Source organism: Limanda limanda, chromosome 12 (genome assembly GCF_963576545.1).
Source record: "Limanda limanda chromosome 12, fLimLim1.1, whole genome shotgun sequence".
In the NCBI taxonomy this organism is placed as follows: Eukaryota; Metazoa; Chordata; class Actinopteri; order Pleuronectiformes; family Pleuronectidae; genus Limanda; species Limanda limanda.
In genome coordinates, this window is record NC_083647.1 from 22,593,714 (window position 1) to 22,610,921 (window position 17,208).

Consider the following 17,208-nt stretch of genomic DNA (forward strand, 5'->3'; position numbering starts at 1 on the left):
TTAATCTTTTCAGCCATTTAGCCACGCCCATTTCAAATTCCTCCAGAATACGTACATTTTCACCGCTTTTGAATTTTCTGCAAACTTTGGTGAGTTTTTAAGCAGGCTTTGATAAGGGCAACTCATCTGGCAGACAATAATAAGAATATCTATTTCAATAATTACAATAATATAATATAATTGAATATTATGTAACACGATAAAATATAATATAACACGATATAACATAATATATTATAATATAATATATATTCAGACCCAGAAAGAGCTACTCCTTGGCTTCACTTAGCATGACCCAGAGATAATCTGTTTGCTTGGTTACTTTAATATAGTTTAATTAAAAATTGTAACTAGCATAAGTATTTATTCAGGAGATTTATTAATATGGTAAATGTGAGTTAATATATAATTGTATACAAATTATTATCTTCCCATTTTGTGCAGGCAGAAAACCAGCTACCTAAAAGCTCCGGGCAGGGTCCTGTGCGGGAGGTCGGCCTAGTCGAGACCACGCCCACCTAATTGTGTAATCAGGAAGTCGAAGTGACCGAAACCCGTGATTAGATCATGAAAACGCGTCGCAGCGCAGAGAAGCGGAGTTAGTTCACGTCCTGCCCGCGGAGAGAAGCGTCGGGAGCCGAAGAATCGAACCCGGGTTCGGCCTCTGCTGCGCCGCCAGCCCGCATCGACCTCCGCCAGGCAGCCGGCTGTTAGCTCCCCCTGTTAGCTCCCCCTGCTAGCTCCCCCTGTTAGCTCCCCCTGTTAGCCTGTGTGCTAACGGGCTCTCCCAGCTGATCGGGTTTCATCATCATGGGCTCCAGGGCGTCCACGCTGCTCCGGGAGGAGGAGATCGAGGAGATCAAGAAGGAGACGGGCTGTAAGTGGAGCTCCGGCGGGTGGACACCAGGACTTTGACTCGACAGCTGCTGCATTTACACCTTCATGTTGACATGTTACACTGACCTCTCATGCGATCCTCTGTAGAATCAACAAATCCTGTGATAATGGGAAGTTGCACCATTAACATTCACTGTGTGGCTTCTCTCTCAGCTCCGGGACTGAGACACTTACATGCAGATATGTGGGATTTGTCCTCAACTTTATTCCAGATGCTTATATTTTACTATTTACATACACTCACTTTACAGTTTAACACCTTGTTAAATATAATGTTGTCGTATTTAACAAAGCTGCAGTGAATCCTACCTTCAGGAAGTTTGTAATCAAAGTGTTTTTAGTGAAAATGCTGCTTTAATTCACTTTGTGGGATCTAGTCTGTGTTTCTGATATTCAGCCGACTCCCTTGAAAACTTGAATTATCCATTTAATGCACCACAAACTGTGAGTTTAATAATAAGTAACTGTATTAAACATGATTTGAAAGTACAATGCATAGGTAAGATGATAGAATATAACTACAACTGTCAAAGAGTTAAACTGTAGGCAACTTAAAGCAAACAACCCTTTGTGGCTCAGGACCTGTAATCATGAAATTAGAATCAACAAATCCTGTGATAATGGGAAGTTGCACCATTAACATTCACTGTGTGGCTTCTCTCTCAGCTCCGGGACTGAGACACTTACATGTAGATATGTGGGATTTATCCTCAACATTATTCCAGATGTTTATATTTTTACTATTTACATTCACTCACTTTGCAGTTTAACATCTTGTAAAGTTTAATGTTGACTAATTTAACAAAGCTGCAGTGAATCCTGCCTCCAGGAAGTTTGAAGTCTGTGTTTCTGTTATTCAGTCAACTCCCTTCATGCAAATGAAGTGGAGGAAAAACTTGAATTATCCATTTAATGCACCACAAACTGAATATGATCACATTCATAAAGGGAGATCTTCCGCAGGACAGTTGATATTTGAACTAGTTTGACCAAATAAACAAGTAACTATACTAAATATGATTTGAAATGACAACACATAGTTAAGATGATGAAATATAACACATTGTCAAATAATTAAACTTTAAGCAACCAACCCTTTGTGGCAAGGGACCTGTAATCATGAAATTGGAGCGTTTTATGTTTGAAGATGATTGTTATCATTTATGATTTCCTGTGGCAGAATGATTTACAAGTCACTTTGCCTGAAGCAGTGTTTGTCTGTTATCTTCTGCTCATTTACTTGTAAATAACGATGTCTCTTTGGTTTCCTCCCCACAGTCTCCCACAGTCAGATAACTCGCCTGTACAGCCGCTTCACCAGCCTGGACAAAGGGGAGAACGGAACCCTCAGGTGAGACCTCATGTTCCAACCACTGTCTGATTAACCTAAGTAAACAGCAGCCTGGAGATGTGGCTGGTTAGTCTGGTTCCTTCAATCCTTCAGTTTGGTTAGTTAGAGTCTATGGGTCGTGATTCAGATGGCCTACAGTAGTTCACTTGTTGTTATGACAACGTTAATAAATCATCTTTTCTCTCACGCTGGCTTTCATCACGGCTTAGTTCTTGAGAAAAGCCATTTTTAAAATCATTTGAAGCTGCGTAACTTTGACATATTGTGGCAAGAGTATTCAAAAACAGAATCAGTAATGTGGAAAAATATTAAGGGTCTTCAAATACATTTCATGGTCTTGATTTTAAAGAGAATAAGACTAAATTTGACTCTAGTAGCACAATTTTCTTTTAAGTTAATGTGGATCTTAATGCACTATTAAAGGTAAATTAAGATAAATTGTGTTAGAGACTTATTGTCATTAGATAAATGTTGTCTGCCACAGTTCTGTAAAACATCGATCATTCTCAAATGGGTTCCAGAGCCAGTGAGTCTTAATGAACTCAGTAATCAGTGAGACTTCAGTCTGACATTTCTTTAGTCTTTGATTAACTTCCAGTCGACTCTTCTCATCGTCTGAGCAGAACAAGCAATAGGTGAAGAAATGGTTTATTCATTGAAGCTGCTTAAACTTTACTTTGAGAATTTTTTATGTTTGACTTGGCAGAAGATTCCTTTTCAGATCCGTCTCCCTGGGATAGGATTTTAAAAAAGAGCCTCAGCTCCACAGTTTAGTGATAAACTCATTCTTGTGTTTACACATCACAAGTTCTCTGTTCGTGCTCCAGTGCTTTTAAGTCACAGCACGCAGTCGGGTGCAGCCTCATTTAGGTCCAAGGTGACTTCCCTGTCATTCATTAGCTGTCCCAGTGTCCCAGGCCAACCTCTGGTCCTGCTGATGAAATAAAAGCCATCATTTCATCACTTGATATCCTCCCTGCTAAAAATATCTTGCAGAATCCATAGTTTTCATTTGCAAACCATCTTTCTTCTTTGTTTTTTCTAATACTTCAGTCAAACCAATTCTGATTTTAAATAATAACAAAGACATCTGTCATTTCTTTGAAAGTCAAGGATCTGTTTTTTTAAATTTTTAATGTATTTATTCATCAAGTTGCATTCTCACTTCCATTTTCTCTCCTGCCGTCTGCAGTCGAGAGGATTTCCAGAGGATCCCGGAGTTGGCCATCAACCCTCTGGGAGACAGAATCATCAATGCGTTTTTCCCTGAGGGGTGAGTTCTCCAAAGTTACTGGTTTGTCGTCTCTGCATAACTTTGACATATTGTGGCAAGAGTATTCAAAAACAGAATCACTTGAAAGACTAGTGATGAGGACAAATATTAAGGGTGTTCAAATACATTTCATGGTCTTTAAAGTAAGTAAAGACTAAATTTGACTTAGTAGCACAATTCCATCAACCCTCTGGGAGACAGAATCATCAATGCGTTTTTCCCCGAGGGGTGAGTTGCTCAAAGTTACTGGTTTGTCGTCTCTGAGAGATCTTTTCTGTGAAAGCTGTTGAGTCACAGGCACCAGAGAGCCAAACTGTGGCTGCTTGACTGCAGACTTGAGAAGCTCAGTTCTTCCCCACAGTTCTGTGTCAAACAAATCAAGCAAGATTCTGGTTTTGTATTTGGCGGTTTGAAAAATCTGGAAGTTAAAAACCAGATGTTTGCAGAGGTTATCAAAATCCCCAAAGAAAGTCTGACGTGTAATTTCAGCCGAGGCCTTTAAAGGTTTCAGATCTCCTCCTTTTGCTCTGTTCTTTTCTTTTCTTCTTCTTACAATAGAGGTGGAAGTGGTTTACCTGGTAAAATGGTGTTTGGTTACAACTAGTTTGAGTTGTCATTGTCTTTCCCGCACAGCCAGTGTTTTTCATGAGTATGAGGTGACACGACCCAGCACAAAAGAATCAGTCTGTTGTGTATCTGATCCAGGTTGGGACATTACTAAAAGTAGAGTCTTTGTTTTGCCTGTTTTCCAGAGAGGACCAGGTGAACTTCCGGGGCTTCATGCGAACCTTAGCTCACTTCCGACCAATAGAGGACAACGAGAAGAACAAGCCAGTGAGCGAGCCGCTCAACAGCAGGACAAACAAGCTGCTTTGTGAGTGCAGAGCTCGGTCACAGGGGCGTGTCCGGGTGGAGCCGGTGACCAGTATCATGAACCAGCACAGGGTTTCATAATGTGTCTCCCATGACTTATGGTTTTTGTTTTTTTTCCAGTTGCTTTCCGCCTGTATGACCTGGACAGAGACGACAAAATCTCCCGGGATGAGCTGCTGCAGGTGAGTGGTCGGGTTTGTCATGTAAACCAGACGTTGTGTCACAGATTGTGGAAACAGGCAAATCAGCCAAGTGGTGAATAGTTTCGACACGTCTTTCCTTCATGGAAATCCCCCCCCTCCCACCACTCAAACTGATTTCCATGCATCCTGAAACTGGGCGGATCACAACCATTTATCTAAGATGGGCTGGGGTTGATATTTTGACTGACAGAGGAGCGCTCGATGCTGAAGCACTTTTGTTAACGATCAAGATGGCTGCTGCTGATGTAGAATGTCTGAGGAATTCATTATTCAGTAGAATGCACAGCTCCGCCAAGGTCCAACCGTCCCCCTATCTTCCATCAACCTGCACCTCATTTCACCCACTCTTAGATGTCTGTCCTCTAAATATGGCTGATTACTTACAGCTCAGTGGTTTTTGCACAATTGGTGTTGACGAACAGACACGGGTGGAAACATAACCTCCTCGGTGAAGGTGATTAACCAGATGTTAGATTATCTGTAAAAGAACCAGACCCACTGCTGCAACCTGTCATCTGTTTCCTTCTCCGTTGCTCTGCCACACGCTCTGTTGCACTGATTGATTTCAGCTCTGCGACCTTTAAGAATCGAAACTGAACTGAGCGGCTTCAGACCCATTCACATGCAGATTTGAGCTGTGATAGAAATCCACTTATACCTCTGACAGTGTTTGCTCTTCATTCTGAGCCTGTCAAGGGAACAATGCTTTTGTGTAATAGCTGTTTGAAAGTGAGAGAAGTATTTGGATGTGAATGAGGAGACTTTGCCCTTGTGCTGATAACGATGTGGTATCCTCCCCTAACTACAGGTTGCTCTTCCCAGACGGTCTAATATCCTGTATTTTGTCTTCCTCTGTGTTATTTGTTTTGCCTCTTTGAGGCCGCGGCGGTTTCTGTGACATTGTGTGACCTGTAATTTCTGTAAGCTGGGGGTTAAATGACTCAGACAGATTCCTTGTTTTGCACAAAACATTTCTGTGTCACCTGCGTCACGTGATGCGCAAAGCTCTGAAACTCGAAAGATGCATTTCAGAGTATGTTTGCCTGTTTTTCACAAAATAAGTGTTTCACTGTTATTTGTCACCGTGTGGCTTCCTGCCGTTGAAGTGAAATACCTACAAATTATCTCGTGCGGAGCTTAAATACGTGTTTTCAAAACACATCGCCACTCGTATTTAATCTTCACCACAAACCGTTTTCTGACATTCCTGAACTCTAAAGGACTTTGTGCTGTTTACAGGTCCTAAGGATGATGGTTGGTGTAAACATTTCAGATGAACAGCTCGGCAGCATTGCCGATAGAACCATACAGGAGGCTGACACGAACGGAGACAACTCTATCTCCTTCAATGAATTCATCAAGGTGAGTTCTGTGGCCGCAGGGCGTCGGTCACCTGACGTATACGACTCTCTAATGTACCTGTAATACTGCTTCTGTGCTCTGTACTTTCTAAAGTTTGTGTCCTAAACAAGTGGCTACGCAGCCAGTATCATGTGAAATGTGCTTTTCATTAACGTTCTGAACATTCAGTCATTAGCACAAACTGTACTTTTGTGGGGGAAACAAACTAGAGACCGGGGATTGACACAGAAATCACAGCGTGGAGACCTGACGGGTTGGGCCGGGTTCAGACAAACATTTTGAAATGATATGAGAGTTTGGTCATATTGGCCGAGCTGTCTATTTATTTTATTTGACATCGTACGAGCCTTTTAACAGGAAAAACAACGGGTCGATTTTGGTTAGTTGTTCACGTCCAAGAGGCAAAGCAATTTATTCAAGAAGCACATTCGTACAACCGGGTTGATTCAAAAAGCTTTAAAAATGACATCAAGACAAAATGTGAAGGCACTATTTGAAATAAATGAATACATAGAAAAATAGTCTCAAAAATAATGTTTTCCAGCCAGCATCCATGTTGTGTGTGTCTGAATTGAAATTGACCAGATCTGTGTGTTTCCTGCTGTTCCTATTAAACACTACAGCTCCAACACAGAGAATCATTCTTTTCAACTGTCTCTTTGTGTCCTCAGGTCCTGGAGAAGGTGGACGTGGAACAGAAAATGAGCATCCGCTTCCTGCACTAAGCTTCATTTCCATCTTCATTTTGAGTGGAGCTTCGACGGGCCAGTTGATGTCAGGACACGACCCCCCCCCCGAGCGTGTCCGCAGGCTGCAGCAGCATTTCCACTGAGTTCCCCCCCGGTCAGACCAAGCGTTAGGTAGAGCGTGTCATAGATGTTGAGTTCCTGCCTCTGCACTGCTCTGTAAACAAAGGGAAACGTGCCTTGGGTTGTTTTATGCAATGTCACTTAGGGGTGTAACAATACACAGGTATTTAACACATCACTAACAGATTTAATTATGATAACATAGTAATACAAACTCTTATGATAACATTGTGCAAATGAACAAATCAAATCACTTCTGTTTATTTTTCTCAGTGATGCTCTGGTTCACACTCCAACCAAGTATGTATTAATGTTTTGTATTTTGAGTTAAATTCATTTGCCAAAAAGAAAAAGACACTAAACTAAATAGAAGATGAATTTTTACTGATGGCCTTTTAATTTCAGATTTTCTGTTGATTTTGCCGTTTTTATCATAAGCGTTAATTATTTTGGTGACAATTCCTCTCAGTGAAAATCTGATTTCATGACAGCCCTAAAGTCAGTGTATTTTTTTCAAAAAATGGATTACTATTTATTAGAGACCTTTTCAGAATCACAGTTGGTACCTCTGCTATTCTATATGTGTTCATGCTGTTCTATGGATATTCAGGAGATGCTCTGTCTTTGTCTGTACAAACATGAAATGGTTCAAAGGTAAACATGTCAGACGTTTGATTCCACTTCACAACAGACATTGTTTTTGACGCTAACATGATCTTGTGACTCCTTTTCTCTGATTGTGACAGAACACGTTGGAGCAGCCGGCTCTTAGTTTGTCCCTCAAAGCAGAAGCTGCTGTTTTACTCACTGAAGTGCCATGGCTTTGTTTGTCCTTTCTAACTTATTTTGTCAACAGCAAACAGGAACCAGCGGCAATGTTTGTGTGTTTTTTCCTTCAGGGTTAATTTAGTTACTTTCAATAACTTGTAATGTTTTAATTGAGTCAAATCAATGTTTAATCTTCTGTTTAAATCTGTAACAAACTGGAGCCACAGCTGAGTCCTATCTCACCATGTTAGAGAAAGTGACCCAGGTCACATCCTTCCACCAGGTTTCGTGGAAATCTTTCACTTGTTTTTGTGTAAACAAACAAACGTCCTTGGTGGAGGTAAAAATTGTTGAAAGTAAAAACTGCCAGTGTGGCCAGCTTTCAAAATGTTTTTCCTCGCTGAGGCTTTATTCCTCTAAACGTGTCATGTCCTGTACGCCATATTACGTGCTTTATATGATTGTTGATTTATGCACTGCTCAACATTTGTCATATGAATACACAGGATCCGATGCATTAGTGTGTGTTGTCTGCACAGGCGAGTGTACGTGAGAAGCAGTGGAACGTGTGATAAATGTGAGTTTGTTGAATCATTGAAAGAAAACCCTCCAGCAGAGAAGCGCAGGAAACACAGCTCAACCGTGTTATTAATCATTATGTGATGTTAGTCTACGTGTTCAAGATGAAACATGAATTTGATTTGAATAAATTAAGTGCCATGCTTTCTTTGCATCATTTATTGAGAAACTGATGAAGCCCGTTGTCTTTTGACTTTATATGTTACTTCCAGTTTTTACATATTGTATTAATTTATGGAGTATGAAAAATATGAATTATTTTGTGATCTGTAAGAGGAAACTCACAGAACATGTTCAATGGAAGCTTCGAAATGAAATAGGAAACATGCCGGTGAATCAAATCAACTGCAATATGCAACTTTACCACTAGATGTCACTAAATTCTACACACCGAACCTTTAAGATGTTAAACAAATTAAAACAAATGTTAAATTTTTCTGTGAAACAACTACCAACTTCCTACAATGCAATTCAGCTACACCACTTAGCATATCGCTAACATTCCTCGTTAGCTAACATTTGTGTATATCTCTTTCTATACGTCAGAAGATTCAAGCTTCAAGAGTTTATTATCAAATGCACAACAATAAAATTAAGCAGTCGCTGACAATGAAATGCTTGAATCACAGGCTCTCTTCTAGCAATGTTCAAGAAATTAAAACCAAAAAACAGAAACAAAATTTGAAAATAGAATATCAAAAATTTAAAATAGAAAATAAAATATATATATCTAAATATATATATATAGCTGAAGAACATGTAAGCATTAGCTCCTTCATGTTTTATTTTACAAACATTAAATCATATTACCTTATCTTATTTTTCATCATACCTTTAATCCGGTTGTGTGGAGTTATTTATTTATTTTCATTTTGATTGATAACTGTACTTCCGGGGCGGGCTCTAGCTCTGATTGACAGGTCTCCGGCTCAATCCTGCTCGGGCTCGTAGTAGCGGAGCCAAGATGGCGTAGGGCGGAGGGGACGAGGAGCAGGGGACGAGGGGACAAGGGGACGAGGGGACAAGGAGACAAGGGGACCCTTTCCTCTCCTATCCGGGGGCAAGGACCGGGGGTCTGCAGGTGATTCTCCGGACGTGTCCCCGGCCGCTGCGGCTCCTCGTCCCGGAGGTTACCCGGTGATCTGTCGGTGACACATTCAGCCCCCCCCCCATCTGTTTACCATTGTGTGCAGCTGCAGCTCGAACCTCAAACATCTGCAGCGTCGCAGAGAAGAACTCGGTCCAAGGTCAGTGCTTCAAACCCGCCGCCGCTGTAGGAACATCTGGGTTAGGCTTTGATTCAAAGGATGAATGAAGATGGTGATTGTTGATTGATTTTTCTATTTCAGTTCTGATTGAGATGCATGTCTTTTAATAGAGGACCATGCATCCTACTAATGGAGCAGGAATCTGTCTGTCTCACATCTTGTCTTTCTACCTGTCTTCAATCAATCAGCTTCAAACTCATAATTCAGGAGACCCCAGGAAGTGCACTGACGATTGGGAATTTTATGACAAATGGATGTCAAGATCTTAATCCTAATCCTGACCCCCCACTAGAGGTGGGAATTGGCAAAAATGTGACGATTCAATAGTATTGCGATATTTGGGCCACGATTCAATAGTATTGAGATTCTGCGATATATTGCGATACTGCAAGTATTGCGATTCGATTCTGCGATATATTGCGATTCATGTCCCCCATATTATTCAAAGGCATTACAAAAAATGAGGAAAATAAGACTGCTCACCTCATTTAAAATGTCACATTTAATTCTGTGAACAACATTGTCTTCTACACATTAACTGAAGTGCAAAAACTTTGTCCTTGAACATTCAGGACACAGGACCTTTGTAATTATTTTCTGAAGAGGAGACCTCTCACATGAACACTGAGCTCCCAGCACATAACTTACAATTATTTAAATACAATACAGTAACATAAAGCAGACATGATAGAGTAACATAAACCTGAGAATAATCATATAAATAAGAGTAATCTAGAGCTTCAATCAAATTGAGAATAATAAACAAATGTGTACTACTAGAGTCCAGTCCAGTTGGCTGCAAGGTCATGACCCAAAATGTTAAATTAATTTGGGAATATTGGCATTTTTGTTCAGAAAAAGGAGTTGGTCAACATGCTCAGATGTTAAAGTTCCTCTGGGCCGTTACTATATCTCCTGCAGTGGAGAACATCCTTTCAGCATACACACTAGGTATCTTTTAAACTCTGAAACTCTCCTCGTCATGCTTTGCCAGCCAGGGGCTGTTACATATATAATTGTAAAAAAAAAAAAAAAAAAATTGCAATACTTTGTGCTACAGTATCGATAGTATCGCTGGCGCAAAATATCGCGATACTGAACAGAATCGATTTTTCCCCCCACCCTATTTATTTTAATCCAATACGCTAATGATGTCACAATTGTGAATCATGATGTCACATGTCATATTTTGCGGGGTTTAAGGATTAGCTGCTGTCATAAACCAATGAATACACTTGCTGCATCATCAGTTCTGTGACATCACAGAATGTTGCTGTGGGAGTTTGTGAATTAAATGTTACACAGTGGCCTAGAGAGCTGTGCAAATTAAAAAAGGGAAAAACACGTGCAAATAGCGAAAGCAACACCGGAAATGTTTCCAGGGGACCCAAAGAAGTGATGAACCACTGACGAGGGGAAGTCTTTCAATAACTGACGCATGCATTTTCATTCTACAATGGTTTTTCCAGATGATGCAGATAAGAAACCAGCTGAAGCCGGGACTGAAGGATCCTCCAGGACTGACTGCAGGATCCTCCAGTACGACAGGATCCTCCAGACATTCGGATCCTCCCTGGCACCACAGACAGACGTCTCCCACCACCAGAGAGATTCGTGGAGGTAAAGAATGAAGCATCACTGACCCGATGACCTCTTTGGGGACTTTGGGACACTGGAGCTCTCCTTCCTGCTGTAGCTGGGACATCAGTCCTCTCTCCTCCACAGCATCCGCTCTCATCCTGGCCCTCTTCTGCAGAATGATCATCAACAGGGACGTCTTCCAAGATGGACTTCCGTCTCTCACACTCCGACTACGTCCACATGTAACCTGGAGGTTCTACACTGGCTCTATCTGTCTGGAAGTCTCCATGATTTGGGGATTTTCAGTCAGATTTAAGCGAGATAGTTTTCAGGTCACACGTAAACGTAGTCACTAAGTTTTTACAGTAAAATCCCACTGTTATAGGACAAGAGCCGGTTGATGATGAACAAATCAGCTGCTCCTCTATTCTGCAAAGAAGGTAAAGACACAAGATACTGTAGCAAAGATCAAGGCCTGTGATTAGATCCGACTCACAGGGAGTTCTTCTGTAGTTTTTTGCACTACCTCAGTGCCGTAACAAGTCCAACAGGAGGGAGAGACGGGTGGGACCAGTACCTGAAGCTCAATGGTTGTCAAGTACCACAGCAGATTTAAATATTGTTCCCGGATGAGTCTGGTTTTAGTGGTATTGGATCAACATGTGAGGCTGTCGACTGGTGAACAGGAGCAAAACAACCCAAGCACATGATGCACATTTACTTTAGATTCAGCCACTTTGAGTAACGCCCTCAAACTGTGGTCTCCTATGCATCTGTTCTGAAGGAAGGTCACAAGGTCGTCTTTTCACCCCATGCTCTCATTTTGGCATTTTGGGTTTATTTAGTTCTCTTTGGTCAAGTCTGCAGGTTTAATCAGTTTGACACAGACCTTGTGACTCGAGATCCCAAAAAATATGGAAACTTATAGTTTAGAATGTGTCTTTTATCTCAAAAGTCTCATCCAGTTTTCTTTCTTTTCCCCTTAAAAAAACGTTTATGTTCTCATTTGATCATTTTCATATTCATTGTTTAAATTCTGCAAGTAGGGACAGAATTGATCCTTCGATTCCTTTCATTCCATCAATCATGAGACAAAATATTAAGTGAAAACAGCTTTTTGATGTGTCCAGTAAGTTGAGGAAACCAGTGCTGAAGTAGCATCTAGCACTGGTTCTTACATGAAGGAAACCCTGGCCCCATTTCTTTCTTTCCTTTCACATTTTTGTGAAAGATTTACTTTAAAAAATCAAATTTTCCGGGATTTGTGCAATATTTGATCCTAACTGTCATGTTGTTGACCAAACTGTATATTGTATAAACAAGTGACAAGTTGTTTGAAAGCAACAAGATCACCAATGTCTTCCATTAAGATATGTATAGACTCATGTGCATTAACCAGCCTATTTAGCGGGACTGTGATGCCACATTATTGTAGCCATGCATGACCAGTAGTGATGCTTGCTTTATGACGAGTAGTGAAATCAGTTTTCTAGACTAAGCTGGAGCTCAAAACTATGGAAACCATTTCAGTCAAATTAAAGGGTTGTAGACTGACATTCTAAATCTTTAAAGACACCAAGTGGAGAAGCAGCTTGGCCTGTAAACACGAGATATGCAGTTCTTAAGTATATAAGTAAGTGTTGTTTTACTCTTCTTAGAACTTTTATCTTTTAAAAAAAAGCTTTAGAGATATTCTAACATATTCGCATGCACCAAAAGAATTAGTAAATTTTTGAATAACAACCATAAAGTTCCCATGAAAGGAGTCTCAGACGTAAATATGACAGAATACCTTAATAAAAGAGTATAACGTTCCTCCTGGATTAGGATCTAATTGGCAGGTGGTGTTTCAGTCCTAGAATAAAGATCTCACCATGACATCGCATTGTACATAATACCTCCTAGTTTTGGGATTCAAAGTGTTATAATTCAATCCATACAATTGTATTTGATTAGAGTTTTAGAAGCAATAACCTACAATAATGCATGAGTTCAGTGCCAGGGTGTAAGTGTTCAAAGGATTCCCTGCCGTGCCGTGGAAAGGACCCCCCCCCCCACCTCTTTACGCTTAATGTAGCCGTCTATCTATTGGTCACTTTTCTTTAGCTTTAGAAAACAGTATCTCTTCTACAGGTCTGGGATACTTCCTGCAGAACTACGTGCATGTGAGGACTGCTGTAGCAGAACAGTATTTACAAGTTTACCGAGACACTTATATTTTTCAGAGACTATTTTCCCTGCTTTGTATTTTTTCAAACACAAAAAAACAATAAGGTAAACCAACATGAGAGACGCTTTAAAGGATAATTCTTCTTCTTGTAGCATTTTACATCCAAAAAACCCCCGTTCCTTTAAAAATCCAGATTTCCAGTAACTCTGTAGCTGTGAAGTAAGTTTACTGAACTTGCTTGAAAGGCACTTTCTCTCTGTGCCGACTTGCACCATCATCCTCAACGTCCCGTCTTGAAAACTGTAAACTAAAAACCCTGTGATGCTCTTTGTGGGGATTTATAATCGCAATTTATAAGCAAGTAGGCGTCTAGCGACTTGAATATATGGGTACAAAAAATATGCATGACTAAGCAGAATAAAGAATGATTTGTATTGCATGCAATAATCCAACTTTGTAATGTGAATGGGTGTAAGTAGGATGTTGAAATGTTCATGTCAGGTGTTCTGTGACAAGGGGACGGTTGTTTGATTCTACTTGAGGAGCGTTGAGGGAGTTTGGATCATCGTGGTTTTCACAGACTGCTCAGCACCAAAAAGAAACAGTGGAGTGTTTCAAGTGTTTCTGCTCTCACTCTCTCTGCTGAGTCAAACGTAACCATGGCAGCGTTGCCACAGGGCAGCTCAACAACCCCGATCAACCTTTGTTCCCACGGAAAAAAACAACAACACACATATATAAGCCTGGGTAAGATTAATGATGTTACTTTGTTTGATCAACTTTTCCACCGAGGGGGTGGACTGTGTGGAAACTATGCACCTCAGACGGAGGAAGTGGGCATGCTTATTATGTGTAGGCCTCTTGTCTGGTTTTGTATTAACAAAGGAAAAAAAAAAGAATCTGTATCAGAAATTCAGCAATAAAATGCAGCATGGTGCCAATGGGACGACTGGGTGTCGATGTTTACTCACAGTTTGAGTGTTTTAGAGGATTTACATCATGGAAATACCTTTTTGCAATTAGAGAAAAGATGAATTAACTGTAATGCGAGTTTAGTGCCACAATACAAATTATTATTGAACAGAAATGGAGCAAATAGATTAATTCTAGAGCCATTTAATGAAGACACACACAGAAAACAATTCATATATACACAACACACACAGGCCTACAGGGGGCAGCAGACTGAGGACCACAAGGAGTCTTGTCCCAGGACCAGGTGCAGTCGGGTCTACTTCTCCAAGACGCTGGAAACGCTGCGGTCAGCCAGTCGGCTCTTCAGACACAACATCCGATCCAGCTGCGCCTGGAACTGCTTCCTCACCTGCCGTGGAAATCAAAACAAACATGAGATCAACGTGTGAGAATCAGAATGAAGTTATAAGAAGTCACATATCGTTCTCACCTCATCGATGTTTTGTTTGAGTGGCTTCAGATCCAATTTGATTGTGGAAGCTTTCACCATTGACCTGCTGTCGAGGATGTAGCTGCAAAGAGAAATTAGAGAAGTGAGATTTTATTTAAATCAAGTAGCCTGCAATTATTTTATGTTCTGTATTCAAAGATTGAAGGAACGGAAATCAATCCCTTCAAAAATCAAAAATGTGTTTTTAATCTCACAAGGCACTTTGTGTATTTTAGCGTCTCCAGGCTTCAGTACACCTGTACACACAAAGTCAATATGCTTGTGTGCTCACCAGGTGATGTTTGCTCTGTGGAGGAGGAAGAGCGAGCGAATCGAGGCCCAATGCGACGGAGCCGAGTGAATCACTTTGCCCACAGAAGAGCGGCAGCCACGACACTTTAGAGAACTGTAGATGCTGAAATCACACAAGAGCAGTGACAACAAATAAGACACAGACTTTGAGGGTAATAAAAACATGTTCCTCACTGACATGTGAGTGAAAGATGGAGGATTTACATGATACGAGAAGTTTCCAAAACCCTTCACTGCTGAGTCCACTCACCAATTTGCCATTTCTCCTTTATGTCCGGACTCCTTTGTATTACTGATGACAACGTCAGAGGTCGCTCCTGAAGAGAGACGAGAAGCAGTGGGGGGGATAATCTAAGCAGCAATAATAACAATATAGTAAAACATTCTAATGTAGGATGTTACTGACAAACTACCTCTGATACCATAGCTGTTTTGTATGATGTGGATTATTATATCTGGTTTGTCAATTTTGTCATTTGTCATTCAAAAAGCATGTTTTTCTGATCCAGCCATATATTGTGATGTATTATTGTAAAACTTGCATTTAAAACTCATCCCTGTATGATGAGATTAAAATAATAACATATGGTTAGTGGCAGTAGACCCACACAATAAATACAAACATAGATAAGTAGAAATTGTAACATTTACACTAGCTAGGTCTTGTCCAGCAGAGAGTTGGCTTGGTTGCCATGGAGACTACGTGTTGGGAAACTAAGATATGCGTAATCTCTATGACAACTGCGAACTAAACTTAAAAAACTTAAGTAAACACCAACTTTATCCATTTCCTACACGGAATTCAATATCTCTGTTTTGAATGTGTTTCATGAAACATGTGTTGACCCACAAGTCAACCATCACAGACACACAACTAGTAGAATGAGACACACTGGTGGATTCTTACTGTACAAACACAAACACAACCCCAGTGTGTGAAGAGGAGAACTCACGCAGACACACGATCAGGTTCATGCATGTGATCTCCCCGCAGATGCTGAGGGAATCCGCCATCACGGTGTTACACTGTGTGCAGTGGAGAGTCATGTGTGGCCGGGTTCGAGCCTCGGCTGCGTCCGCTTTACCACCGTCCACACGCCGCGTCAACACGCTGTTATCGAACTCCATGTTGGACCAGTGAGACCAGGGGGACCAGAGGGACCAGAGGGACCAGAGGGACCAGGGGGACCGAGTCCTGCTCGATGCTGGTCCCGCCGAGAGGAGTTTGAATTCCGGATGAGAAAGAGCCGCAGGTCCCGTCCCTCAGTTAAATGGCTCCGGGCTGAGGTTTGTTCCCAAAACCACCTGAGTTCCGTGTCGCTGCTAATATGTAATAAAACCAAAAGAAGCGAAGAATCAACAAGTCTGACACAAAAAATAACGACTTTTAAAACATTCACGTCCTCTTCTTCTTCGCGGTTTGCATCCAGCCTCTGGTGCATTACCGCCACCTACTGCACCGGAGTGTGTGTGTAAGAAAATAGATATCATCCTCAATTAATGAATACCACACATATTTGATGAATAGATAAGATACATAAATGAATTAATATGTAAGATGAATGAATGAATAGATTATCTATATATAATTGAATTAGATTAACAATAATGACATACTGGAGTATTCAGTAACCATTTGAAAAAAATGAGGTGAAAGTGGTGATGTTTCTTAAAACATACAACACTGTACAACACTCCGCTCCGTATACACTTACTTCACATCATATGTGATATGTGTTCATATAAACTATATTGATATTATATATCATTTTATACAATAATATTGTCTTTTGCACACTCTGTCTACATATTCTTACACTCATAGTATATTATATTACCTATTGTATAGTCAAATACTTATATTCATACCTCTACTATATATCATATATTATATCATACTCTCTGTATATTCTTTGTAAACATAAGTCTATATACACATATTTATAAATGTGTACATGTTATAATTACTATTATTATATCACTATTACTATTATTATTATATATACTGTTGCTGCCATTATTACTATACACTGCTTTTATATTGGTATAATTACTATCATATATAAATGTATATTATGTTATATTATATACTATATATACTGTACTATTAGTATATACTGTCCAACAATAACATTACCATCATATCATCAGTACTATTAACATCATCTTGCCACTGCACTTTATCTGCCTATTTTATTTTATTTTATCTTGTGCTTCTGTTTTTTATTCTTTCTACCTCAATATTTTTTATTTTATTCTATTGTATTGTATTTTATTGTATTCAAATATACCGGCTGCTATGACAACTTAATTTCCCTTCGGGGATGAATAAAGTACTCTATCTATCTATCTATCTA

At 40.2% G+C, this 17,208-nt stretch overlaps 2 protein-coding genes and 1 long non-coding RNA gene across 3 annotated transcripts; 2 read left to right on the plus strand and 1 right to left on the minus strand.

Moving 5' to 3' along the window:
* Positions 1–530: 530 nt before the first annotated feature.
* On the plus strand, positions 531–8,261 carry chp1 (calcineurin-like EF-hand protein 1). Its single transcript, XM_061082374.1, has 7 exons — positions 531–877; positions 2,176–2,248; positions 3,441–3,521; positions 4,274–4,395; positions 4,515–4,576; positions 5,837–5,959; positions 6,631–8,261. The coding sequence occupies exons 1-7, from the start codon at positions 811–813 to the stop codon at positions 6,682–6,684; spliced, it is 582 nt and encodes a 193-aa protein (XP_060938357.1). The 5' UTR covers positions 531–810; the 3' UTR covers positions 6,685–8,261.
* Positions 8,262–9,154: 893 nt separating this feature from the next.
* Positions 9,155–14,075, plus strand: LOC133015445 (uncharacterized). The gene is made up of 2 exons (XR_009681532.1): positions 9,155–9,362; positions 10,853–14,075. It is a non-coding gene; the product is annotated as an uncharacterized LOC133015445 (long non-coding RNA).
* A 273-nt stretch (positions 14,076–14,348) lies between these two features.
* oip5 (opa interacting protein 5) lies at positions 14,349–15,979 on the minus strand. The gene is made up of 5 exons (XM_061082178.1): positions 15,805–15,979; positions 15,102–15,168; positions 14,832–14,954; positions 14,540–14,621; positions 14,349–14,458 (listed from the first exon to the last, which is right to left on the minus strand). The coding sequence occupies exons 1-5, from the start codon at positions 15,977–15,979 to the stop codon at positions 14,366–14,368; spliced, it is 540 nt and encodes a 179-aa protein (XP_060938161.1). The 3' UTR covers positions 14,349–14,365.
* Positions 15,980–17,208: the final 1,229 nt, after the last annotated feature.

What these genes read in the sequence shown, in the direction of transcription:
- oip5 (XM_061082178.1), bottom strand. Translation starts at nt 15,979, where the DNA reads ATGGAGTTCGATAACAGCGTGTTGACGCGGCGTGTGGACGGTGGTAAA. An exon ending in AAAGGAGAAATGGCAAATTG is followed by an intron (nt 14,955 to 15,101) that starts GTGAGTGGACTC and finishes GTGTGATTTCAG; the next exon opens with CATCTACAGTTCTCTAAAGT. An exon ending in CACAGAGCAAACATCACCTG is followed by an intron (nt 14,622 to 14,831) that starts GTGAGCACACAA and finishes TTCTCTTTGCAG; the next exon opens with CTACATCCTCGACAGCAGGT.
- chp1 (XM_061082374.1), top strand. Translation starts at nt 811, where the DNA reads ATGGGCTCCAGGGCGTCCACGCTGCTCCGGGAGGAGGAGATCGAGGAG. An exon ending in AATGCGTTTTTCCCTGAGGG is followed by an intron (nt 3,522 to 4,273) that starts GTGAGTTCTCCA and finishes CCTGTTTTCCAG; the next exon opens with AGAGGACCAGGTGAACTTCC. An exon ending in CCTTCAATGAATTCATCAAG is followed by an intron (nt 5,960 to 6,630) that starts GTGAGTTCTGTG and finishes TTGTGTCCTCAG; the next exon opens with GTCCTGGAGAAGGTGGACGT.